The sequence below is a fragment of the Amphiura filiformis genome, chromosome 9 (genome assembly GCF_039555335.1).
Source record: "Amphiura filiformis chromosome 9, Afil_fr2py, whole genome shotgun sequence".
Classification (NCBI taxonomy): Eukaryota; Metazoa; Echinodermata; class Ophiuroidea; order Amphilepidida; family Amphiuridae; genus Amphiura; species Amphiura filiformis.
In genome coordinates this window covers 14,629,186-14,656,402 of record NC_092636.1, presented here as the reverse complement: position 1 = coordinate 14,656,402, position 27,217 = coordinate 14,629,186, and the positions used below count along the sequence as shown (strand labels likewise).

Genomic DNA, 27,217 nt, shown 5'->3' with positions numbered 1-27,217 from the left:
TTAAATGTTTGGAGATTAGTCAACAGAACTGGCAAAAAAATTTAAATTTCCACGTTTGCAATTTTGGCAATATCAAGATTTTTAAAGAAGGAAAAGCCTTGTTTTTGTCAAAAATAAGACATATTTGACCACGCATTTTAAATAAACTAAAACCTTTACAGCCCAACAAACATGGTTTAATGAACTGGTAGTTTGTGTTCTATTACTGTTCCAAAAGGCAGCATTCTCCATTCTTTAATTCCAGAGAAAATATTGAAAATACAACAATACATCATTTCAGCCTCTTATTTCCCTTAACAAAAACGCCTCAATTTTACCAGGTGACTCTAGACCATTGATTTTATGCTAATGCTGTTACGTAATCATGTGTGTGATAGAATTTTTACATGTGTTGTTTGAAAGACAAAGGTACAGTGTTTATGTAATCATTGAGAAATGCCATGAAAACGATCCACAAATGACGTCACGAGTCAACTCTTAAAACATACTGACTGCCCCTCGTATGTTGCTATCTTCAGTAGATAGCATAATGTCTGCTGGCTATGAATGTGTTACTATCTTTAGTAGATAGCATTATCTGATAGCTATGGTGTGTTAAATACACAGATATATTGCTATATTCAGTAGATAGTATAATTGTCTGATAGCTATGTTGTGTTAATACATGAACATGTTGCTATCTTTAGTAGATAATATATGTATGATAGATATGGTGTGATACATGAATATGTTGCTATCATCATTAGATAGCATAATTTCCGATGCTATGTTGTATTAAATACATGAATATGTTGCTATCTTCAGTAGATAGCATATTGTCCGATGCTATGTTGTGTTAAATACATGAATATGTTGCTATCTTCAGTAGATAGCATAATATCTGATAGTATGTTGTGTTAAATACATGAATGTATTGCTATCTTCAGTAGATAGCATATTGTCTGATAGCTATGTGTTAAATACATGGATGTGTTGCGATCTTCAGTACATAGCATGTCTGATAGCTATATTGTGTTAAATACTTTAATATGTTGCTATCTTCAGTAGATAGCATAATGTCTGATAGCCATATTGTTTTAAATACTTTAATATGTTGCTATCTTCAGTAGATAGCATAATGTATGATAGCTATTGTGTAAAATGCATGAATGTATTGCTATCTTCAGTAATCATGTATAATTAGGGGGCTGGCATTTTCTTCGGAAGGGGTGGGTCCCAAATATACTAGGGGTCATAAAGTTTTGGAAAGAAAAGCGGGGGGGTCATAAAATGTTTGATGACCAAAATGTAGGGAGTGCTGCATCAGATTCTTGGAATTGTCAAAATATATTTGTGTCATTTGACACGAAATATGACCGAAATGACCTCCGTGCTGTTTGTGTACATGCACATGATTAGAAAGATGCCCGGTAGAAAGACGCTGATTGGTCCATGCTGCCAGACCGTGCTTGTCAATATATAAAAATGTAGGATAAGTTCTTCTAATTATAGAAGTACGCAAATAAAATCTTGCAAAGACAGATATAAGAAATTTTGAACATTTGTCCAAAATTGGGAACAATTTCTAAATAGGTCTACTAGGCCTATTAAAGTGACTAAAAAGAATGGGTTTACTATCACTTTCCTTCTTTTATTCATGCATTTTGTGTTTCTTATCTAATTCTATCAAAAGTCCAGAAATCTGACAATATTCTCACTTTCAAAAATAAGGAAATTTAAAATTTCCAGAATTGTGACAATGCTCCATTGTCATTATTAGGAAGCTTCTTACAAATTCTAGAATTGTGACAATACAGGGTGTCCCAGAAAAAATACCAGGCAAATGAATTTGGACGTAAGTCGAGAAATAGAAATCAAAATCCAAAACTCTAAACATCAGCGTGTAGCCCATCTTATTGTGCATCCTATACGTCAATTGTACTGGAATCGGTTGACTGATTGCGAAGAAATGAGCGATTACATAACGCATGCATCAATTCACTTCATTCCAAGTTTGAAAGAAAGATCATTCAACACAATGTGCACTATTAGTGGTTTACTGTCAATGTGCTTCATGTTTTATTCTGTGAAATCCGTTCTTAAACAATTTGTTTCTTGCAAAACATTTAATTAGGTTTTGTTAAAATTTGAAAACCTGCACGATATTGAAAATGAAAGCTTGCATGCAAGATGATGTCCGGGACTTGTAAATATCTTTTTTCGTTAATGTTGATTTAAATGTTGCATAAAGAATTATTGCATACAAGAATTCCAGCTGGCTTAAAGATATTCTCCCACACAATAAATTGTAATGCAAAGTTTAAATCTTTTAAAACTTCAACATTAGTGTTGCATGGTATCAAAAATCACACGTAAACTCTAGGCACTTAATCATTGTCATTCATGGCTCAACTGTTCTTTGGAAAGTTAAAATATAACATATTTGCACAACCTCAAGAATTAAAGTTGGAAAGCTTCCAATTGCAGAAATCAAAGTTTTCTCAGACAAAGTGTTATTCATCTTCAGTGAAAGCATGAATAACATAACACCGTCGGATTATAAAATAGATAATGTGGACTAAATTTAATGAGATACACAAACTTTAGGAAGGGGTGAGCGAGTATGAAAAAAGCGCCTGTAATCAAACTTGGAATGAACTGAGTTGATGCACGCATTATGTAATCGTTAATTTCTTCCCAACCAGTCGACTGAATCAAATACAATTTTCGTACGTGATGCACAATAAAATAGGCTATGCGTTACATTTTAAATTGTTTGATTTTGATGTCTACTTCTCCACTTGCGTTCAATTATATTCACTCGGTAATTTTTTCTGGGACACCCTGTATGAAAGCACTGTGCATGCATGGATATCATGTGATGCAATGAAGCCTAAGTCATTATTATACTCAGGGAATCGGTGGCTGGGCCAGCGAAACTGCCGTGGGCACAGGCCGGTGATCTTGTGCATAGCATGCGAGAGTTGGAGGTTGTTCTTTAACTTTAGGGTACGGTTAGAGTTAAGTAACATGTTTTTCCTAGATTTAGGCCACCTTAATCATGTCTTGTTCCAAATTTTTTATTCAGAACTGTACGTAGACTCCAAATATACTTTTGAAAGAAAAATCCTCAAAATTGGTATTTTGACCATTAAAATAATTGTTTGATGTATAATAGTATTTTATTAAAAATTCATAATTAAAAAAGTAAATGAGATATTTCAATTTTCTGTTTGATTTTGAGAGCATTAATTAGTCAATTTACATAAAGTAGTGCAAATAACATGGGCTCAAATTTGATTGCAAATGTGGTTTCTAGAAAAGGGGTAAATTTATTTTGTTGCAAAAGCCCTTACATTCACAAAAGGTGCGATATAAAATAATTAAATAAATAGGAAGGCTTGAAAATTGTACCAAACACTATTCTTTTAGTTTCTATTCATTAACACTTTATCCGAACCCAAATTTAATCCAATCAAACAAGTAATACTTGCACAATTAAAAAAAGCTGTTTTTTCTCAAAAAGTGGACGTACGGGCTTTTGCAACAAAGCTCTTCAAATACAGAGTACATTCACAAAGGACATACCGTCGTCTGTATTCCATAGTGGCGTATAGTGGGGCGCCGTGAATAAACAACTTTTCGAGAAAATCGGGTTTGAAGAAATGCCAATTTAAAATCGAGTTGTGTAAATCAGACATTCATTATATTTTGTAAATGATGTGAAATTTCTGTAGTAAACTAAATAGATTTTATTGTTATATATTTTCAAAAGAAATAAATACATACTATTGCTGGCAAACTGAAAATAAAACAAACAAACAAAACGCAATACCCTAACCTAACGTTAACCGTACGCCACCTCGGTCGCTGTGTAATCCCTATGGCGTTACTTTTCGTCGTTCATATTCCATAGTGGCCTATAGGTCCGATACGTGTACGCCACTATGACATACGATGTTTTTCATTTTTGCCGATATTTCATAATTATAAAATTTGTATAAAAAGTGGCGTATGGTCGATACGCCACTATGGAATACAAAAATGTCACTTTGTAACTATCGCATACATTTAATTAATTAATTACTAATTAATTAGCTAATTATGACTGATGAGACTTAGAAAAATGAAACAGAACACCCTTAAAAACATATGTCCCAATGTGCAAAAAATGACCAAAAATCACTACATGCCACTATGGAATACAGCCGACGATTACCACTGATTATACAAGTGTTTTCAAATAAAGAACAGCAACTCAACAGTGTACGTCTTGAAACTCCCAACTTGCGACTTTACGCTCATTTCATGGGAGGTCACATATGACAACATTCAAATTCAGATAAATTTCATGCAAATAAATATCAAGGTATACAAAATCTTTCAAGATATTCCTTTATTAATATTATATTCTGTAATTATCAACTTTTAACAACAATAATTATAATTTATACTTTAAAATACCAAATCTTTATCAAATATTTACTGATCCCAAGATTCACCGCTTATAATAAAACAAATGCTTCTCCTGTAAAATAATGAAAAATGTACCCAGCAAACACAAAATGTTTTACAGAAAATGTTTAAATGTCAGGTTATATAAAGGGTATAAAATGTTTTAATATTATCATGCAGAAATTATTTTTGGAAATGTGATCCACAACATTCTAATATGTTATTAAGTTCTGACAGAATATGTTACAAAAATGTTCACGAAAAACTCTTTTACAATAACATTTTGACAACACTGATAAAATGTTATTGTAGTGTTTTTCATATTCATATCAAATGTTTTGAAAATGTTTTCATGACCTTGATATAATCCAACATTTAAATGATGTTAAAATGTTATGTCCACATCCAAATAAGTTTATAACAAGTTTATAATGTTTTAAAAACATGTTTGTGTTTGCTGGGGACTTGCATTCTAACGATTTGAGACCAGTTAAAAAAACCAGGAACATGGTCATTCTTTTTTAATTATCTCGCTATCTCTTATTTCAAGTTGAACTATCCAGGTGGAAATTTGTGCACATTTACAATGTATGTTAAGATGCAGCTGAAAAAAGTAATCTAAAAATGTTAAAATCTAGTTGAATTTGACAGCTTTTGGTCCTTATTCAGGTAAATTTGATATTATTCCCAAAATATTCCACACCTTTTCCGCTTGTTTTTGAAGAAAAAACAACCATTTTTGGATCTGGAATTGCTCAAACTGTTTGATTGTAATTCCAAACTCTTCTTCAACAGGAGAGGGGGAGGGGGGTCAAAGGACAAACCCTTTTTCTCTCCTGTGAATAAACAAAAGTGGAGCATAAATTATGTTATTTTGTTAATTAAATTGAGAATAAAATAAAATGAGTGATTGGGTGAATGAAACTATAAGAAAGCTTTCGAGAAAATTCACCAAAGGGACCAACTAATCACAAGGATAATCTGTGTGGAAACTTATTATTATGTAGCAATTTGCCAACAATATGGACCAACATTTTTTTCTTCAAATTTGGCATGGATATCACTCAAGTGAGCTTGTTAATGGAAAGTCTGGAAAGAAGCACACTCCCAAATAAGGTAAAAGGTAATTCCAGTTGAAATCCATACAGCCCCTATGGAAGACATGACCTTTATCTTCCACACACAGGGTGTAGATTTCCAATGGGGGTTACTTGAATGGATGATTCCATTTGAAATCTACACCCCCTGTGTTTGACTTTAGGTGTGTGGATTTAAATATGAATAGCCCAATGTCAAAAATTCTAGAACAAAAATAAAAAAGAGATAAAAATCAAGTTTTACCTACATGTTCAAATTTAATGTGAGCAAATTATATTTTTTTATTTTAAAGTTACTCATACTACAGGCAAAATATCTAATTCTTGATCATGATATTGTACCTTCTGCGACAGTGTACCTTTTGTGGAATAACACAATTGTGCGACCTACATAACCGAACCTTGACCTTGCCAGCGATGACCGTATTCGGAAACCTAATTGGTCAATTCTCAAAAGCTGTGTTTACGTCGTAAGCGGGTGGTCTTGTGCATACCCAAGTTGGCTCTCATGATCGAGAATTAGATATGTTGCCTATAATATATTTACAACATTTATAGAACTTGATTAACTTTCTCTTGAGTTGTTTAGTATAAATTATAAATACACCAGGTACAAAAAGAAACTTGTCAGTTATATTCATCCTTGCTGTTCAATAACTTGATAATTTTGGATTATTCTGAAATATACATTTTGTTAATTGGACTTTGCTTTCTCATTTGTCACCCTGTTCGTGGAAAACGAACAAGAATTGACCAAGATATGCGCCTCCAAATCCTCAAACTCAAAAGTTGCATTTTCAACGATTTTCAATGGAAACGCATCGTGGTATTGCACACAAGCACCACGGGCCAATCAATAAAGCACACAGTGTAACAGGCACAATTGAATCGTTAAAATTGCAACTTTTCATTTTGGGGTTTGAGAGTTTGAGGCGCATATCTTGGTCAATCTTGCTCAATGTTCATCCTTTAATTGGGCTCTTCCATTTAAAATCCACACTCCCCCTGTGGAAGATTTTGGAAATATCTGCCACAGGGGGAGTTTGAATTTCATATAGCATATTAGGCAGCCCCATTTGAAACTTGCCCTCCCTCTGTTGAAGATTCAGGTTGAATCTATCTCAGAGAGAGTACGACATTTGGTTAATATGCTAATTCCATTTGAAATTCATACTCCCCCTGTGGGTGATATTTCCAAAATCTTCCACAGGGGGAGTGTGGATTTTAAATGGAATAGCCCATAGGATTATGATTTGATTTAGAGAACTAGCGTATTGTTGTTAGTTGCTGTCGTCGATCTATTGTCTCATATAATGCCAAAAAAAACAAGTTTGTTTCCTGTAGCGCGCGCATTTCGTTTTTGACGGCTTTTTTGCGCATTTAGATTTTTTTTTTCACTTTTAAAAAAAAAAAAAAACTACTGGAGAAAACATCACACATTTTTTTAATACTTTTTTTGTGTCAGAGAGACCCACTGTAAATTTCCATTCCAATTTACAGCAAAAAAGGTTTTTTTTTTCTTTTGAAGACATGGATTATAAAAAAAAATAAAATAAAAAACCGCATTTCGCATTTGACTTTTTTGACCTGCTACAGGAAACAAACATGTTTTTTTTTTTTTCAATACTGGTAACATCATTATTTTAAGTAGAACAAGGCAAAGCTGAGTTACTTTACGCCAAAAATAATGATGTCGCCTGTTGTATGATGCGATAGATGCACGACAGCAGCTTAAAACAATACCTTGATTCTCACTCTTAAACACTTCAATTCGAATAAAAATATTAATCATACCAAATTTTAATTAAATTTCATCCTACATTTTACAAAGAATTACCCCCCCATGTCGAAACTGATTCCGGTCAAGATAATGATTTATCTGCCTTGTCTTCTTTTTCATAATACTCGTATAACGCTTGTCCCGATGCATACATTGTACCCCACACCACCCCCACCATGGAGCAACTGATACCCAGTTACACGATTATGACTTATCTGCCTTGTCTTCTTTATCATAATACTCATATGACGCTTGTCCCGATGCATACATTGTACCTATGTTGATATTACCTAATTCATTAGCTACACTATCTTCTGCTTCCTCTTCTTCATCCTCTTCCTCCTCATCATCATCATTGTAATCATCATCATCATCATCGTCATCTGCTCCGCCACCATAGCTGTAGCTTGCTCCACCATCACCAACTGAAACTCCACCGAAAGTGAATCCTGAGTAAAGAAGAGAAGGAAGTAGGATTTATATTGGTAGCAGCACCTTAAGGGATCTAAAATGAGCGTTTATTGCGTTTCGAGTAGTATTTTTGTGGGACATGAGAGCACCTCAGACCTATCGAATTGCATTCTGAATCTGAAGCATGTCTTTCTGATATCAAATAATTTTCATTTTTGAAAATCACAATATAATACAAATTTTATGACAAATTATAAAAATTTGATATTTTTCAAATTTTGATATATAACAGTCCTCGAAGTAAATTATATAAATCTAATGACATATTCTTAAAGTGTGTATGTAGCAGGGAGGAAAAAGCCGGACGGTCAATTGAAAATTTTGACCTCTCATATTGAAGATATGGATTTTTTTCCCAAAAAGACCTAATTTTTGTTGGTGTTTTGGGGAAAAAATCCATATCTTCAATCGTAAAGGTCAAAATTTTCAATTGATCGTCGGGCTTTTCATCCCACCTACATACACTTTAAGTATAAATCATCAGATTTATAAAGTTTACTTCAAGTACTGTTAAATATCAATTTTAATGATTTGCCATAAAATGTGTATTAAATTGCTAATTTCAAAAATCAAAATTATTTGATATCAGAATGACATTCTTCAGTATTCAGAATGCAATCGATATGTCTGATGTGCTCTAATGTCCCACAATAAATACTGTCCAAACGTTCATACCCCAGCCCTTAAAAAACATGAATTCTCGCTATTCACAATAAGGCGCCGCCAGCGGTTTGCGATAATAATCGTGATGTATCATGGGAAAGGTCGAAATCCAAGTCCGCGCATAATCTGAATATTACCATGCTATTACATAGGAACACGTGACAATATTTTTTAGTTTGTCAAAATAAAGGTGTTACACGCGAATCGATACTCAATAATACTTAATAATGTGATTTGAAATGTGCACAATTAATTTTTTCTCTATCGATTTGCGTGTAATACCGTTATATTGACAAACTAAAAATAATGTCACGTGTTCCTATGTAATAGCATGGTAATATTCGTATTGCGCGTACTTGGATGTCGACCTTTTCCCATGATACGACCGATTTTCCCATGATACATCACGATTACATCGCAAACTGCTGGCGGCGCCTCTTATTGTGAATAGCGAGAATTGTATAAAATTAAATGCACATGGGATATGTGAAATAACTTCTTGTAGTTTACACTAGTTTGATGTGGGGAAACAAATCTACACAAGTCATACATAAGGGGAAACATGGGTAGAGAAGTGGGTAAAGTTTAATTGCCAAAGATGTATAATTCCACGGCCCATAGAAGAGTAAAACCTGCAAAAACAACAGGAACTAACAAGAATCAAGTAAACAATACAAAAGTGCAACTCTTTGATGCACTGTAATTCGCCAACGAGTGCATTATTTTGCCAACAATACTTGCTTTTTGCTGACAAATCTAGGTGTGGGGGGGAGGGGTCTCATTACATACCCCCCCCCCCCCTCGCTAGCTACAGCCCTGGCAACAATAAACCAAACAGATGAAAACAAATGATATGGTTTCATCTATTTATTGTTGGTTTAGTATAGTATGCTTAGGGTTGCCAACAATTTGAAAAGTTACCCAATTTTGCCCTTAACCATTGGTTTCTATGGGAGAGGAAACTACCGGAAGTTGCAGTAGCCAATGTTGATAAGTCGCCCAATCATTTTTTTTAATGATTAGTTTCTAAAGGACAGGAAATTGTCAAAAGTCACTGAGAAAATCTTCTGCAGTCACCCAACTGGGCTACCAAATCACAGATTTGGCAACCCTGTGTGTGCTCACATTTATTACTAGTCCCTTTGAATCCTGTTTGAATTTGAAGGCTTTCCCCACATCAAGTTGATCAGGGCATACTCAAGATCAAATCCATTGATCTTTGATGTGTTTTGTATCCTCATCCAGTGGTCTCACCATTACTTTCTTTGTATGTGAAGTAATTTTACTTCATAGATTGGTAAGTCTAATTTCTTGAGCTTGTTTAGCTGATAATCAATAAATGTGCCATATCTGACACACTACAAGTAAAATACTGCACAGTGTGATATTTTGCGCGGTGTTGATTTTTTGTGAATTTCGGGGCATTTTTGCAGTTTCATATTCATGATTGCAAACAGTTATACATTAAGGGGGTACTACACCCCTCGATTTGTGTCTATTTTTGCATTTTTCTCAAAAACTAATAACACACTGGTAGCAAAAGTTATATATAATATAGGGGCAAGGAATCCAATTACTACACTGGAATTTCAGTGACCCAAGACAAGTGGTTCGTTATTTATGATAAGAAATAAGGTACCGCTAGGATGTACCTCATTTCCTATCATATATACTTAACGCTTGTCTTGGGTCACTGAAATTTCAGTGTAGTAATTGGATTCCTTGCCCCAATAATATAACGTAACTTTTGTTACCAGTGTGTTATTATTTTTTGAGAAAAATGCAAAAATAGTCACAAATTTACTACAGGGGTGTAGTACCCCCTTAAAGCCTATGGTAACAAATATTTTGCGAGCTCTTACATTTGCAGTTCTGAAATTAAACATGAAAATATTAACGTCACAAAAATCACTGTTGCATGTTGCAAGAAATATCAAAGGCCCATCTGCAATAGCTGCCAGGTATCATATTTGATTGCGTACACTATACAATGCAGAAATTGTCAAATGTCTACAGGGCAGCTATTGCAGCAGGGCACTAACCCCTCAAAATGCACTCACCTCCACCTCCTCCTCCTCCCCCCCCTCCATAGCCTCCATAATAACCACCGTAATCATCATCATCATCACCACCTGCCTTCCTCCCATAGTCATATTTCCTCACTGTAAAGATGAAACAACATGGAAAATAGAATGACCTCTTACATACACATCCACATCCTAACCATAACCCTACTACCCTAGTAATAGATTGAGGCACCGACCACGATTGGGGGCAACGGATCTAATTGGGGGGCACAAGCTTTTTCTGCAATTTTCCCACGGGGCACAAGCTGTTTTTTCGATTAGAGGGCACATGCCCCCCCCATGACACTCACGCCACTGCTTCAGATATATGCAAATGCAGCTACTGTCTGAGTGGTGAATTAATCAGACAGCTATGTTATGTACAAAGGTATAGTATGCAAGATTCTGAAAACATAATAATGAAGTTAATCGCTTATTCTGTGTAGGCTGCAGAGTGGATTTTGCTTCTGCCCACCCAGCTAGTCAGAGTACCAAACAGCCAACCTGCACCAAAACATAAGCCAAACACAAAAGGGTTGTTGCGGGACCAAAAATACAGGGGAATAAAAGCATGGTGATGCATGGAGTACATAATTATAGAGAAGCTGGTTTTTTTTTTACCTTGACATACTAAGTTCCTTAATTTCCTGGGTCTGAGACTACACTTGGGACATGGAATTGCATCTCCTTTGTTGTATTTAATACGGCTGGGTAATCTCAACATGAGGGTCCCAAAATTGACCCTTGCGGAACACCCCATACTATACATGTTACTTTTCTTACCTGACATACTGAGGTCCTTAGTTTCCTGGGTCTGGTAACTACACTTGGGACATGGAATTGCATCTCCTTTGTTGTATTTAATACGGCTGGGCATTCTTAACATGAGGGTCCCAAAATTGACCCTTGCGGAACGCCCCATACTATACATGTTACTTTTCTTACCTGACATACTGAGGTCCTTAGTTTCCTGGGTCTGGTAACTACACTTGGGACATGGAATTGGGTCTCCTTTGTTGTATTTAATACGGCTGGGCATTCTTAACATGAGGGTCCCAAAATTGACCCTTGTGGAAGGAACACCCCATACTATACATGTTACTTTTCTTACCTGACATACTGAGGTCCTTAATTTCCTGGGTCTGGTAACTACACTTGGGACATGGAATTGGGTCTCCTTTGTTGTATTTAATACGGCTGGGCATTCTTAACATGAGGGTCCCAAAATTGACCCTTGCGGAAGGAACGCCCCATACTATACATGTTACTTTTCTTACCTGACATACTGAGGTCCTTAATTTCCTGGGTCTGGTAACTACACTTGGGACATGGAATTGGGTCTCCTTTGTTGTATTTAATACGGCTGGGCATTCTTAACATGAGGGTCCCAAAATTGACCCATGGAACGCCCATACTATACATGTTACTTTTCTTACCTGACATACTGAGGTCCTTAATTTCCTGGGTCTGGTAACTACACTTGGGACATGGAATTGGGTCTCCTTTGTTGTATTTAATGCGGCTGGGCATTCTTAACATGAGGGTCCCAAAATTGACCCTATGAACGCCCATACTATACATGTTACTTTTCTTACCTGACATACTGAGGTCCTTAATTTCCTGGGTCTGGTAACTACACTTGGGACATGGAATTGGGTCTCCTTTGTTGTATGTATTTAATACTGGCTGGGCATTCTTAACATGAGGGTCCCAAAATTGACCCTTGCGGAACGCCCCATACTATACATGTTACTTTTCTTACCTGACATACTGAGGTCCTTAATTTCCTGGGTCTGGTAACTACACTTGGGACATGGAATTGGGTCTCCTTTGTTGTATTTAATACGGCTGGGCATTCTTAACATGAGGGTCCCAAAATTGACCCTTGCGGAACGCCCCATACTATACATGTTACTTTTCTTACCTGACATACTGAGGTCCTTAATTTCCTGGGTCTGGTAACTACACTTGGGACATGGAATTGCATCTCCTTTGTTGTATGTCAAACCGCTTGGGCAATCTCGACATAAAGGTCCCAAAATTGACCCTTGCGGAAGGAACGCCCCATACTATACATGTTACTTTTCTTACCTGACATACTGAGGTCCTTAGTTTCCTGGGTCTGGTAACTACACTTGGGACATGGAATTGGGTCTCCTTTGTTGTATTTAATACGGCTGGGCATTCTTAACATGAGGGTCCCAAAATTGACCCTTGCGGAACGCCCCATACTATACATGTTACTTTTCTTACCTGACATACTGAGGTCCTTAATTTCCTGGGTCTGGTAACTACACTTGGGACATGGAATTGCATCTCCTTTGTTGTATGTCAAACCGCTTGGGCAATCTCGACATAAAGGTCCCAAAATTGACCCTTGCGGAAGGAACACCCCATACTATACATGTTACTTTTCTTACCTGACATACTGAGGTCCTTAGTTTCCTGGGTCTGGTAACTACACTTGGGACATGGAATTGCATCTCCTTGGTTGTATTTAATACGGCTGGGCATTCTTAACATAAGGTTCCCAAAATTGAACATTGTGGAACACCCCATACTATACATGTTACTTTTCTTACCTGACATACTAAGGTCCTTAGTTTCCTGGGTCTGGTAACTACACTTGGGACATGGAATTGCATCTCCTTTGTTGTATTTAATACGGCTGGGCATTCTTAACATAAGGTTCCCAAAATTGAACATTGTGGAACACCCCATACTATACATGTTACTTTTCTTACCTGACATAATGAGGTCCTTAGTTTCCTGGGTCTGGTAACTACACTTGGGACATGGAATTGCATCTCCTTGGTTGTATTTAATACGGCTGGGCATTCTTAACATAAGGGTCCCAAAATTGACCCTTGCGGAACGCCCCATACTATACATGTTACTTTTCTTACCTGACATACTGAGGTCCTTAGTTTCCTGGGTCTGGTAACTACACTTGGGACATGGAATTGGGTCTCCTTTGTTGTATTTAAAACAGCTGGGCAATCTCGACATAAAGGTCCCAAAATTGACCCTTGTGGAACACCCCATACTATACATGTTACTTTTCTTACCTGACATACTGAGGTCCTTAGTTTCCTGGGTCTGGTAACTACACTTGGGACATGGAATTGCATCCCCTTTGTTGTATTTAAAACAGCTGGGCAATCTCGACATAAAGGTCCCAAAATTGACCCTTGTGGAACACCCCATACTATACATGTTACTTTTCTTACCTGACATACTAAGGTCCTTAGTTTCCTGGGTCTGGTAACTACACTTGGGACATGGAATTGGGTCTCCTTTGTTGTATTTGAAACCTTTTCTTCTCACATGGTCGTCACAGAAACAAACCTGAAATTAGTCACGACAGAATAATGTGCAAACGTTGCTATCAGTTCCCTTAATGTTTGTATACGATAATAATCATAGTAACTCAATTTTCATAAATGCCTCCTGTGGCCTCCATGGACCAGATTGTATCACATATATAAAAATCTAATATAAATTTGACTAAAACTAGTTTATTGCAATTATTCCAATTGTTTATATATCGTCTTCTACGAGTCAATGGTATATGTCTAAAATGCTATCAGAAGTACAGTAACACATTCGCTGAAAACTACTATAATAGTGAAAGGCACTGCATAAAAGTGTATTTTGCCAACATCAAAAGGCAAGATTGCATTTGTAATATAAGTTCAAACATCAACAAATAATTCACCAATTCTTCAATGTTTGGTCTCGATCTTGTAGTATCAAGGACTCAGTCAATGTGTAGGTCTTGGTCTTAGAAGTGAAGGTCTAGGTGTTGATCTCGACTACATCACTGCTGATGACAGTGCAATGCAATAAGTAACAAGTGAATGTTACACACTTACCTTACACTTCAGACATGAGAATTGACCAAGGCGATTACACGAAGAACCTGCAAATATAAATAAACAATACAATATTGAACAAATTACAGATAAGTATGTTATAAATAGTGGTCACCATTCACTGGGATAACATGGAAACTTTAACATCAATACTAGGTTTGTTTGGACTCATATTGAATGCATTTTTCAAGCTGGTTCCAAATATGGTGATAAATTGTGATCATTTTGAATTAATTTTAACAATATTGCACAATTTGTGTCCTGCTTTGTCAACATATTTAACATAATGGTGAAGAGGGCCACTGAGGGAAATATAGCTTTTGCTTTCATTAAATTCAGGCTTCTAGCAAAAAAAAAAGCACCATTTGTTTTCTCATATTTGCCGTACAGTATGTTGATAGAGAAATTCAGATTTACTATGATCAACTCGTAATAAGCCAGAATTATTTGGTTTTTGTTATTGCGCGAGTCAATAAAGACCCAACTTATGTCCTGTGGCATAAAATCTATAAAAAAAATATGACCAGTGATTTTGTTTTTTTGCACAGGTCATTCTGCTTCCAATTTGATAGGCACTGTCCATGTTTTTGTAAATGTTTTTGATATTACTCCTTTAAAAGGCATTATTGTTGTACAGCCCCTTATGGAATCACATAATGAAAGCCTTTACACTTATTTACTCAAACGTAACCCCCATGGGCACTACTGCCTGTGTTACTGAGTTCCTGATTGCTTAGTTATATGATATCTGAGCAACCAATCAAAATATAGCTTTACGTTCTCTCAGCAATTAGCGTTCAGCCCTACTGACTTTTCTTACCATATCCCTGATTGGCTCAATATATGATATACTACTCTTTTGTACCCAATCAAAATAGTTCTTACTTACACTTAAACGAATCTCCATCTATTTGCTGACAGCTGGCTTGATGTTCAAATTGATCATCCTCACATAGGAAGCCTGCACAGAAACTACACTTGAAGAGCGCCCACCTAATAGATAAACAAAAATATCAAAACATGATAAAGCAGAGAGAGACAAATTATTTGTCTAGGCCCAAGAATCCAAAAATGATGTTTTTACTCACTGCGACCATTGGTTCAGAAATTATGTGCTGCAACGGGTCAAGAGTACATTTCCAAGTTATACAGGAATCAAATATTAAAGATCCTGCAACTTAATTAGGGTACCCATTTACCATATTAGAACACCATTTTACCATATTAGGGCATTCTTATACCATATTAGGTCTGACTTACCATGGTCACAAAACTCCTCTCTCACATTTTGTATACCCGGTATCAAACAGAGAACATTCACACACGTGTGTAGAAATGTATTTCTTGCTGTGATCATTATTAGGACACCCTTTTACCATTTTAGGTGGCAGAGCGGAACAGGTTTCGACGTATAATCAGAAGGTTGCAGGTTTGAGCCCGGCGACCCCATCTTGCTTACTCCTCTCCACCCAGCTAAATGGGTATCTGCATTCTTTAATGCTGAGAAGGTAGCAGACTCGCTGTGGAGGAGCAACATATTTCATGGTGGAGTCTGGCCTAATCACTTACGAAAGAGATATCGGAACTCTGTCCTGTAAAAATGCAGGGTTGACTTCTTTACCTTTTCACCATATTAGGGCACCTTTTTACCATATTAGGACACCCTTTCACCATATTAGGGCTGACTTACCATGGTCCCAGACTCCTCTCTCACATTCTATACAGTCAGCATCAATCAGAGGACATTCACACGCATGTGTACCAAGGCATTTCTTGCCGTGACAAACCCATGCCTCACAAAAATCACATATAGCTCCCTGAAATACCAAAAGATAAAATAAATGAAATAAATGTTGGCTTTTATAAAGTGCCTTTTTACCAGATCTGAAGATTCAAAGCTCAATTTTGCTGCCATGGTGAATCATCAACCTATCCGCACTTATAGTAGGAATTCCAATTGAATGAACGCAGCGTTCAATAGCGTAACATTTTTTGCGTACACTGTGTGACGTATGCAAGCATGTGCGACTGTGCATGCGTAACGCGGAAGTGAATAAAACCATGCCAATGCACTTGTGATCGATTAGCATTGTATCCAAGGTTGTGCGTTTACGTTGTAGTTTGAAATACGCGATATACAATCACAGTTGGATCAAGTACAGCTGTTGAAAGCTGCGTTCATTCAATTGGAATTCCTACTGTAGATTGTAACATCCACCAATTGATTGTGCACTGTGCAGCTCCCCAAATTCCATTGGGTGAAGGAAATTTTTGATAACCAAACAACTAATCACCGATTTTGAAAGATGTGAAGTTTCAACTTTGCGGTTCTGAGGTTTGAGAGGTTAGTGCAAGATAGAGAGCATTACCTGCAATAGCTGCCCTATAGACATTTGACATTTTCTACATTCAACATTGGGCAATCTCAAAATATGACATACGGCAGCTATTACAGATAGGGCCTTAACATGTGATTTGAACAATAAGAAAGTTTTTAGCGGGTTCGCCGTCGGACAAGTTTAGTCCAACAGCGAGCCCGCTAAAAACTTACTAACTGTTATGAACTGCTGTTGTAAAAGCCTATCCCAAAATATGTTTATGAACTTATTGCTTGGAAATTGAAATTTGATCAACTTGCTTTTGCAAAAGTGATGGTCATTGATTGATTGGCTAAATACTAAAAACGGAAATAAATAAAGAACATGCATGTAATGATGCGATTCGCTTTTCTGCAAACGTGATCAAGTATTAATTCACTTTCTGGTTTTATTTGACCCAATATCAACTTACCACCATCCCTAATCCCGTAGCATGAAGACCTGGATGTCTCACAACACAGTCACCACCTTTGGCCATACACTTGGTTTTTCCTACAAAACAATTGTAACATGGTGTTATGGGATAGTTTATCGACTAAAAGTTCACATTTAAATAAGGGCCAAATACATGCTTTTTAGGGTGTTTTCGTAATGCTGCGACAATCAACCCCAAAGATTTGCATGAAGATTAGTTTCAGGTATGAATTCTAATTGTTCATATCTTTTTTATAATCAGTTATCAAAATTAATGTAAGATATTACAATTACAAGCAAACTCTGCTTGCATATACTCTGGGTTGCTCCAAGTCCTTGTGTAATGTAATGTAATGTAAGATGGAAGGTGTTGTCCACCTCTGGCCTCCTTTGGCCTTTTGGACGGCTCCGCCATGCCTAATTAGTGACATGTTAATCAAATTATTCACTTTAAGAAATTTATTAATCTAAAAAAATAATCAATGAAATGTATGTAATGTTATGTATGTATTACACTTTGGCATGGAAATAAAATATCTAGATCTATCCTTTCAATATGTTTACTCCGAAAAAACAACCCAGGAGTAGCACTTGATTGAGTTGCTGGACATCAATTGACTTGCAAGAATCTACTGTATAAGTGGCAATTGTTGCACAATTAAGGGGGTACTACACCCCTGGCAATATCATGAATATAAATTGCCTATTTTTGCATTTTTCTCAAAAATTATAGCGCATTGGTGACAAAAAATAAGATATGTATATAGGGGCAAGGACTACAACTACTGCACTGAAAATTCAGCAACTCAAGGCAAGTAGTTATTGATTTATTGATCAAATATTGGTTTTCCCTCATTTTTGACTGTAACTCCACAACTGTTGTCTGTGCCCTATAATATACATATCTTACTTGTCACCAATGCGCTATAATTTTTGAGAAAAATGCAAAAATAGGCAAAAAATTGGCCAGGGGTGTAGTACCCCCTTAAGGAATCGGATATCAACGTTTGCACAGTATTTTCTTGTGGGACCTGAGAGCACATCAGACACACCAAATTGCATTCTGAATACAAGGAATGTCCTGATGATATCAATTTTTTTTTTAATTCGCTATATAACACAAATTTTCAAATGAGAAAAACTGAGTAAATTGACTCACGGATCCCGTGAATATTCTAGCCAAAACTTATTAAAGGCAAAACTTATTCTTTTGCTTCTGAACACATAAGTTCAAATTTTACACTCGTGTGATTTCACAAAGGCATGTTCAAAAACATGCAAAGTGCATTTTGCGTAGGTTCTGTGCCCTATTTCGTGTACGCCATTCTCAATCCACAATATTAAAAGTCTCGTCTATTAAAACTTGAATAATATAATCATTGTAGACCTACCACAATGGGCACACACAGGAAGTTTCTGTACGGCACTACAAAAATAACAAAAGGCACGATTCTTCTGACGACTGTGGAAAGATGACATAAAATAGAGTTAACATATTGGTTTATGATTGATTACTGCATATAGACATCAAAATTTTTTTTGTAAAATATGTAGCATAAAATCAAACAAACAAAACACTACAATTTAGAACGGAATAGATTCAAAGATCACAAGCAGTCAGATGTTATGGGTTGCTCATTTGATGAAACCACCAGTGTTACCATGAAACATCACTAAAATGTCAGGGACTGTCTTTTGGAATTTGCAGGAGAGCATTAAATAGCTCTTCTGGAGCCTTCAAGTAGAGCTGTTTAGAGCATTTACAATTGAATGCAAGGAGAGAATGGTCAACTAAGGAGAGCTAAAAATCACTCTCCTATGTCAGATTTAAGGAGAGCAGTAGAGAGCGATTGCTCCCGCTCTCCTCAAAAGGCAGTCCCTGAAATGTAAGTTAAACTTCTTCACTTTTCTTTGGAAGTGTTCAAAATTAACAAAATCAACAATATTTCCATGTTTTTAATTGTGGTAGCTATATACTGATCGAGAAAAGTCTGTTCTGCAAAAATGCCCACTTTTACAGTCCTAGATAACTTACCTGATTGATCTTTTTGTAATATTGAGTGGCAATGACTATAATCAAAGACAGAATTAAAAAGACTAGTTTGCGTCTGGCGTCATCTGTCAATCAAACTTGGGCACGGTTTGTTTACAAGTGTCGTGATGATTGAGATTCTGAACACGACAATAAAACAGCTTGCCTTATGGATGATTTTACACCTTTAAATATATAAACCATCTCAAAAATTAGGTTTTAGTAATAGGAATTTTGCTGAAGGCACTGTGTCAACAATTCCAAGAAAAGTTGCTTTTTGCCTTGTAAACGTACCATAATTTGTTTGCATTTTCTGCACCAGATGAATCAACCTTCCTTTTACGCACTATTAACCAATCAAGGGTCGTGGGGAGTTTGATTGACATTGACGTAAACTAATCTTTTAATTCTGTCTCAGATTATACATAATTAAAGTGGTGCTACACTATTTTTTCATTTTTCTCAAAAATTATAGCATATTGGTGACAAGTAAGATATGTATATTATAGGGGCAAGGACTACAACTACTGCACTGGAAATTTTATTTCAATACAGACAACAGTTGTGGAGTAATAACTACTTGGCTTGAGTTGCTGAATTTCCAGTGCAGTAGTTGTAGTCCTTGCCCCTATAATATACATAACTTACTTGTTACCAACGCACTATAATTTTGGAGAAAAATGCAAAATATTGGCCAGGGGTGTAGTTAAACTGACATTCCTCATGAAATAATCATGTGAATTTGACAATCTTTCTTCCCTTATCATTTTCCATTACCTGTCTTAGATTAAAATTGAAAAATATCACGCAACGTGTGTTTCGGTAAAGTCATTTTGTTAGTGGGTCAGAGAGACAAATGTTTGACATTTTACTCTGTACCTCACTCTATATCGGCCTATTCCAGTTGAAATCCATACACCCCCTATGAAAGACGTGGCCTTAATCTCCAATATGGTATGGATTTCAACTGGAATAGCCAATTAGGGCACTTACTGTTTACACTTGTCGCATTCCTGAAAAGAAAAATGAAACAAAATTAATGTTAAGGGCTAAGGCATACATTCACTAAGTATTAATTACTGTATACACTGCTATCTATGCTAGAGTTGGGCGACTATCACTGTTTTCCTAGTCGACAGCAAATAGTCACGACTACGACTATAGTCGCGACTATCTGTGGTCAGAATTGGACCAAAAAATTGGGTGAAAGTTTGGTGCAAATTTACAATAACAAGTCAACAAGACCATTTTAATGATGATTTATGAACTTTTTGATTACTAGTTTGTATAGTGTTACTATTGGTAAGACAATGACTAACGTTTTTATCACATTTTCATAGTTTATATGTAAGTATTTGGTTGGTTTTGGTGTGGATATCTGGCACTTTTAACATGATTTTGTAACATTTTAATTTATTTGCGTTTGACGAGTTTTGGTTTTCAATAGTCGTAGTCGCGACTACCAGTAATAGTCGCGACTAACAACTATTGGCGACTAAGTCGCCCAACTCTAATCTATTCGTACATTATTTTTCGCGGTTTGGGGATTTTTTTAAAACTGAACAAGTTCTTTATTTCGCATAATTCATGTAAGTGTAAAGATAAAAACTGTATTTTTGCATGTTGCATGTCCACTCACAAAAATAAAACCCTCACAAATAATACAGTATAAGCCCATGAATTAAGCAGGCCTCAAAATAAGAAAAAATCCAAGGGTCCTCTGGACCCTTGCCTTTGAAATTTTAAGGGTCTGAGCCCGACCCCTTGCCTTCAAATTTTCAAGAGAGAGAATTAGGCAAAGATTTAATTACTACTCCCAATTATGCAAAGTTAATTTCCTAACTAACTATAAGGACTATCTAGCTGAGACTTGGTACATATTATGTAGTACAAGTAAAATAGAAGTATATTACATTTAGCATTTTGCTAATTTTAATCTGCATAAATAATTAGGGTTAATTTCTTGAAAAAATAAAATGATCTCTAATTAATTATAAACTGATTCTGCTATTCAGTGAGGTATTTCTAGATACTATAAACCAATGTTGCACACTGTACCAGGGAAGAAATGCATTGTGGGAAGTGTAAAATATCTTCTCTGGGTATGAACTCTTAGACTTTTAGCATAATTCGGGGTACTCAAGTTTGGTTTTGGTAGGGATGTGCGCTGAGATTTTGGCAGTAGACCCATAAATATACCAATTTTTCAAGAAATTTGGACCCATTGATATACCAAAAGTCAAAAATGTTGGCCGAATTTACCCAAAATTGTCTTTGTTTTTACAAATTTTGGGAAAATTTTGAAAATTTTGGCTAGATTAAGGAAAAATTGGCCTGTTTTCCGAAAAAATTGAGAAAACTTTGAAAAAGGACCCATTCATATACCAAAATAGGCTTTGAAAAAGGGTCATTGATATACCAGAAGGCTGAAAATGCTACCCATGTTTGCATGCACGTCCCGTATGGTCATTTAAAGTACTGAGTACCCCCCCCGGGCATAATTCTTACCATGATAAAATTACAAGGTTTTTCTACAATGCTTTTATTCTCTGCTGATGTCCTGATCTCTCTCTGTCTTTCACGCTGCTTCTCAGCCTTCTTACGAGCTCCGTCTTTTCTTAGGCATTGTGACTGGTGCTGGTACTAGTAGTAGAGTAAAATTAAATTAGTATATTTCATTTTGTGTACATTCATAAATATATATGAAAATAACATTGACACAAAACTATACAGCACATGAGGCCCTCATATGTGATGCGATCAAGCAAAATCAGTCGGAACTCGGAAATATTAAATTCTTTTAAATAGGATAGTCAGGCCCGTACGCAGGGGGGGTGCGACCGCACCTCACCCAATTTGCAAAAGTACACAAAACTCCCAAAATTTATTAATTTTGCGGCGTAGCAAAAAAAAACCAGGTTTTTACGGCTTTTTGGTCAAAAAAAGGTCCAAATTTTGGGGGAAATCAGCACCCCCAAAAAGAAATCCTGCGTACGGGCCTGAGGATAGTAAAAAACCTTTACAAAGCTGCATTTGCAGAAAACCCCATTGAATTTGAACAATCAATTCTTAAGATATGACCAATTAAAGAATTTCCAAAACAACAAATAACAAAAGGAAATATTTCCTTTGTTTGGCTGTATCTCAAAATCAATATTTCTGAGTTCCGACTGATTTTGCTTGATCGCATCACATATACTCTATCACCTTACCAAGTTTGAAGTTGATCAGTTATTGCATTTGACGCTGCTGAGTGGATTAATGAGTTTGCTTCCGTCTGCATGCCCGCCCAGACAGCCGACCAACCATCCAACCCTCAAATTAACCCACGTTTAGTAGTAACTCAAGGTAACTCTTGTAAGGCGATAGAAATTTTTTGTATAGTCACACATGAAACGGTTGCGCACAAAATCATTTTTTGTCATCAAATAAAACTATTTTCCCAAAGATGTACAATTATGCCTACTGATTTTTACATAATTCTTGAACCTCAGTAGAGCAAAATCCTGTTCAAAAACTTACAATTTGGTCATGTGGTTTGGGAAATACTGGCCTAATTGGTCATAATTGGCAATAATGGCACCCACACACATATATACCATTCATAACCTCATTATATACAGTAAGTGCAATCCAATCAAAAGAGATTGATTGCCAGACCTCGCACTTATTGCGCGGTCATTAAAAACTCACAATGACTCCTGACGCGGCGCGCTACAATGACTTCACGTGCGTGCTAGGGCGTGCGTGCTAGGCCGTGCATGTATAAGCTAAGTATTACGGCAACGCACACGCCGACGCGATTCCTTTGCGCTTCTGTGATTGGTAGCTCTTGTTGTCGGCGCGAATGTTAAATTCGCCTGGTCGATTTTTTTTTGTAGGGTAGGTAAAATAATTACAAGCAACTATTGACTCGTTTTGACTAGAACGGGCATTTAATTATTTCACAACAATATTTGATAATTTTACAAATAAGTGAAGGTGGAGTTGTACTCTTTGTTCATTCATCATTATTGTTATTAAAGAGTTTAACTACCATTAAATATCCACTCGTATATCATTATTGTTGTTGATATTATTAAAGTCAGAAAATGGCAAGTAGAAGTAGTTGAAAGTTATTTTAAAGGAGAAAATTAGAAATAAAAATAAAATAATTAATTATTTTCAGATTTTCAATTTTGGACGCGGGCGGTAAACAGGAAACTAATAATCAAAAACAGCATTTTCTGACATAAAATGCCATTTTGATTTGTTCAAAATATCAGATACGACGGTAATGAATGACAATAATAACTTTGCACCTTCTATTTTGAGTTCATTGTGTGAAATTGTCAGGTTTTGTTTTGGGCCTCGGTATTTTTCCTCGACCTCGGTGCGCCCTTGGTACCTTGGTCCAAAACAAAACCCTCAACTTTCCCACAATGACCTCAAACTAGATGGTGCGCAGTTATTATTGTCTAATTGTTTACCTGAAAATTACTTCCGGTTCCAAAAGTGTTATTTTTGTGATTTCAGCAATTTTTGAAATATGAATAATGAAGAAGAAAGTAATTTTGACCCTGGATTTTTAATATTTGCATTTAAATAACACTAAAATAAACAAATACTATACCTCATGGCATCATGCTACTTCAGTTTTATTCCCACAATTATCGCTCCGTGAATATGCAAATTTATGACAAAAACAGGATTTTCCCCAAAATGGGATAAACTATTAAAAATTATCGCTCTTATGATTTTCCCATATGGGGTAAACTAAAAATTGCCAATTTTGTGAATCTTTATCTTGTAGTATATTTGTATGGATTGTCCAATTGATTTCTGGGGCCTGGGAAACGGCCAATGCAATCAGGCAATTCAAAAAGTTTTTTAAATCAATGATTTTGCAATTGCAGATGAGAAGGAACACATGAACAATTCTGACAGAAAAAGTAACTCGACCAGGAGGAGGGTATAGGTTTGAATTTCTCATGTGGCCGCCCTACTATTAAAATAATGCAGCTCAGCAAATCAGCATTATGTTCAATATGATCATGTTATATTAATGATGTTGACATGGTTGAATGTTCAGTTGACTGTGTTCCAATATCTGTGCGTGTATGTATTCATGCATTGCAAATTGAAGTTGCAAGTCAATCATGATGATCATGTCAATATTGTCATTGTCCATTGATTGTCAATCATCATGATGAGTTTCACTTTTCAAGCATGCAAGTTTAACTTCAACTTTCAAGTTCCTGTGCATGTGTACTACACGCATAATATTGATCAAAACTTACACTGAATTTAATAATCTGCTTTGTTGATCACTGTAGCAGTGCGGAAATATCATATGTTTCTATCGAATAACGTAGAAAGACACGTCTTGTTGTAAACAAAATGTGACAATCCATGTCACAATGTCACATGTGAATAATCAGTGATGCCAACGCCGCGCCTTAGGCGCACAATTGGGCTACTTGGTGATCACTTGCCGCTACTCAAAAAACCGTGCCGCTACTTGTCTAAAATTGGGCTACTTTTGCCAGTCTCAGGCCGCGGCAGTAATTTGATGTATTTTCCTTTCAATTTAGCCGATTTATAAAGGTTTTGAGTCTTTGAAGCTCTAAATTGAAATTACAATGGGTTTTGTGCCATTTATTGATCGGTCAGTAATTTCCCAGTAAGTACCGGAAGTTTTAAAGCGGGTTTTAAACCGGGGTTTTAAAGTCAAGTGCTTTTCCGCCCAATTGGGTGTTTTGCATTCTAAATTCGGGTAAATCCGCCAAAATATCCGATATTGGGCGCTTTTTTGGAAGCTTAAAAATTGGGCTACTTGAGAATCCTTTACCGCGGCCTGGCGAGTCAATGCGCCGCGCCTTGGCACTGAAAAGTTTTGGCAACACTGCATGTGATAGTACGACGGTACCCAATTATAAATAGTCTAATTAGCGTAGACACGGACGAGAGTACGGAGCAAGTTAGATGCTGAGAACCACTCCCACTTACTTGTACAATACACTTCCGGGTTGCAGGTGTGTGTACTGACCTCTTGGCACCCCTTTATCGTGAATTTTTAATGAAATAAATACAAAACGCCCCCTGAAATCAGTGAAATATTTTGAAGCCAAACCGGTTGTATAAACATTCCAAGGTATCCAGCAATAGCTACTTTGGCGAATATCACTGAAGCACAGTGGTTAGTTTCGCTCAGTTTGGGAAAGGGACTCCTTAAAAAATATCTGAAAAATATTAGGGTTTTAGAAGTTTGTAATGCGCTTGCGCACCTCATTAACTCGCCATATTGGGTTTTGGGTTGGATCATTCACAGTGAGTCAATTTTGACATTGGAATGTTGATCTACTGACTGCCTTTATAATGGCTTTTGACGATTGAAAACTATTGGAATATAACAGTACATAGTCACGATGGGTCTCCAACCATTGGAATATAGTGAATGTTACTTGGACAGTCCTGAATTTCGGGAGAATATACACGCTCATGAAGCGGAGTTAGAACGCACCAACAAGGCGATCAAGGATCTGATACGAGACAGCAAAGCTTTGCTGGCAGCAGCTCGCAGTAAGTATACACATGATACACTCGATCAGCATGATGAGTATCAATGTTTTAGCTTCGCGTTTATTTTATCAATGTTGAGTGATCAATATTGCCTTCTGTATGTCATCATTTAGATGTGAATTATGTGACGAATTTGGAGACTAACAGAACACTGACATATTATAGAGTGATAAGTTAATTTCCAAGCATGCAAGAGAAATCATCAGGGCCAGGGGTGAGGGGTGGTGTAACTGAGCCTGGGCTGGCACTCGCTAAAGTCACTGAGTCATGCAATTCAAGTACCAATATTGATTACCTGAAGTGGCCTACTGCAAATGACCAGATATAACCTTTCTGATTTTCTTGTATCTTATTTTGCAATAACAAAACCATGTTTTCCTTGATTTTGGTATGAAATTGAGCAAATAGAATTAATTGTCATGTCAATTTGGAGTTATTAGGGCAACTAAAACTGATATGTGTACATCCATATGAAAACGATGCACTTGTCGGCTGCTACATGTGTCTCATTTCACATAATGGCTAGGAATAATTACCAGACTCATCTCAAGTGGAGGTCACTTCAAATCACCCCAAGTCACACGGTAAAGGAATGTTCTCTGTATTCCTAAATCATGTGACTTGGGGGATGATTTGAAGTGACCTCCACTTCAGATGAGTCTGGTATTTATTCTTAGTTATTATGTGAAATGAGACACATGTAGCAGCCGACAAGTGCATCGTTTTGATATGGATGTACTGTACACATATGAGGTACATTGTAAGTTTTATATGTTTGGAATCTGTATTGCCTATTCTGAAGGAATGATTGCCATACATGTAAACAAACCATCCCTTGGCCCATATGGATATGGTGTACTACTTTTCAGTACCCTGTTTTCCATGGGTGACTGTAGGAACCCATGGGTTCGATCCATGTAGTTACCCTGTTCAAAAATGATCCAATTTTTGTGTAAACTTAGTGAAATTTTGCCTGTCAACTGGTGATGTTTTCAGTGGCGGCGCCAGGAATTTTTTCGTGGGGGTGGGGAAGTGAATTTCAGGGTGGGAGGCAAAGTGAATTTCAGGGTGGGGGAGGGCAAAATAACCAATTTTTTGCAAAATTGCAGCAAAAATTAGAAATTTTCGTAATTTTGGTTTTTTACTGGGGTCATTTCCCCCTGATGCCCCCCCCCCATGGCGCTGCCACTGGATGTTTTAATTGTTATAGGTTGTCGCCAACTGGGGATATCCCTGGTTGAGGGTACAATCAAGGGTAGCGCTAAGTTGCTTTTTGGGGTCCCGGACCCACCAAAATAGAGTTGGGACCCCCTGTTTTTAAATTTTCTGCAAGTTAAGGGGTCCCTGTAGACCCCCAGTTTTTCAATCTAGCGCTATTGCAGACATACTATTTATGCTGCATTTGTGCAACTGGGACTCGCCAAACTCTACTCCGGACCCCCTACT

At 36.6% G+C, this 27,217-nt stretch overlaps 2 protein-coding genes across 11 annotated transcripts in view; one reads left to right on the top strand and one right to left on the bottom strand.

Annotated features, from left to right (window-relative positions):
• Window positions 1-6,466: 6,466 nt before the first annotated feature.
• LOC140159987 (zinc finger protein 330-like) lies at window positions 6,467-25,337 on the bottom strand. The gene is made up of 12 exons (XM_072183254.1): window positions 25,323-25,337; window positions 24,490-24,504; window positions 21,719-21,853; window positions 20,204-20,223; window positions 18,570-18,640; window positions 17,177-17,256; window positions 16,073-16,203; window positions 15,276-15,379; window positions 14,387-14,433; window positions 13,742-13,859; window positions 10,506-10,607; window positions 6,467-7,760 (listed from the first exon to the last, which is right to left on the bottom strand). The coding sequence occupies exons 1-12, from the start codon at window positions 25,335-25,337 to the stop codon at window positions 7,516-7,518; spliced, it is 1,083 nt and encodes a 360-aa protein (XP_072039355.1). The 3' UTR covers window positions 6,467-7,515.
• LOC140160672 (rho GTPase-activating protein 26-like) overlaps window positions 25,275-27,217 on the top strand; it is a 136,717-nt gene continuing 134,774 nt past the window's right edge. For 6 of the 10 annotated variants that reach the window (XM_072183948.1, XM_072183952.1, XM_072183950.1 and 3 more), the window contains exon 1: window positions 25,276-25,771. In XM_072183948.1, the coding sequence (XP_072040049.1) occupies window positions 25,618-25,771 (154 nt within the window). In that variant the 5' untranslated portion in view covers window positions 25,276-25,617. Of the gene's footprint in view, window positions 25,772-27,217 lie in introns of all 10 variants that reach the window. The other 4 variants (XM_072183949.1, XM_072183946.1, XM_072183955.1 and 1 more) reach the window with 2 other exon arrangements.

Bases quoted from the DNA above. Each gene is read 5' to 3' on its own strand.
- LOC140159987 (XM_072183254.1), bottom strand. The intron at 16,204-17,176 runs GTAAGTTGATAT...TTGGTATTTCAG, and splicing joins CTACGGGATTAGGGATGGTG to GGAGCTATATGTGATTTTTG. The intron at 7,761-10,505 runs GTGAGTGCATTT...TTCTTTACTCAG, and splicing joins GGGAGGAGGAGGAGGTGGAG to GATTCACTTTCGGTGGAGTT.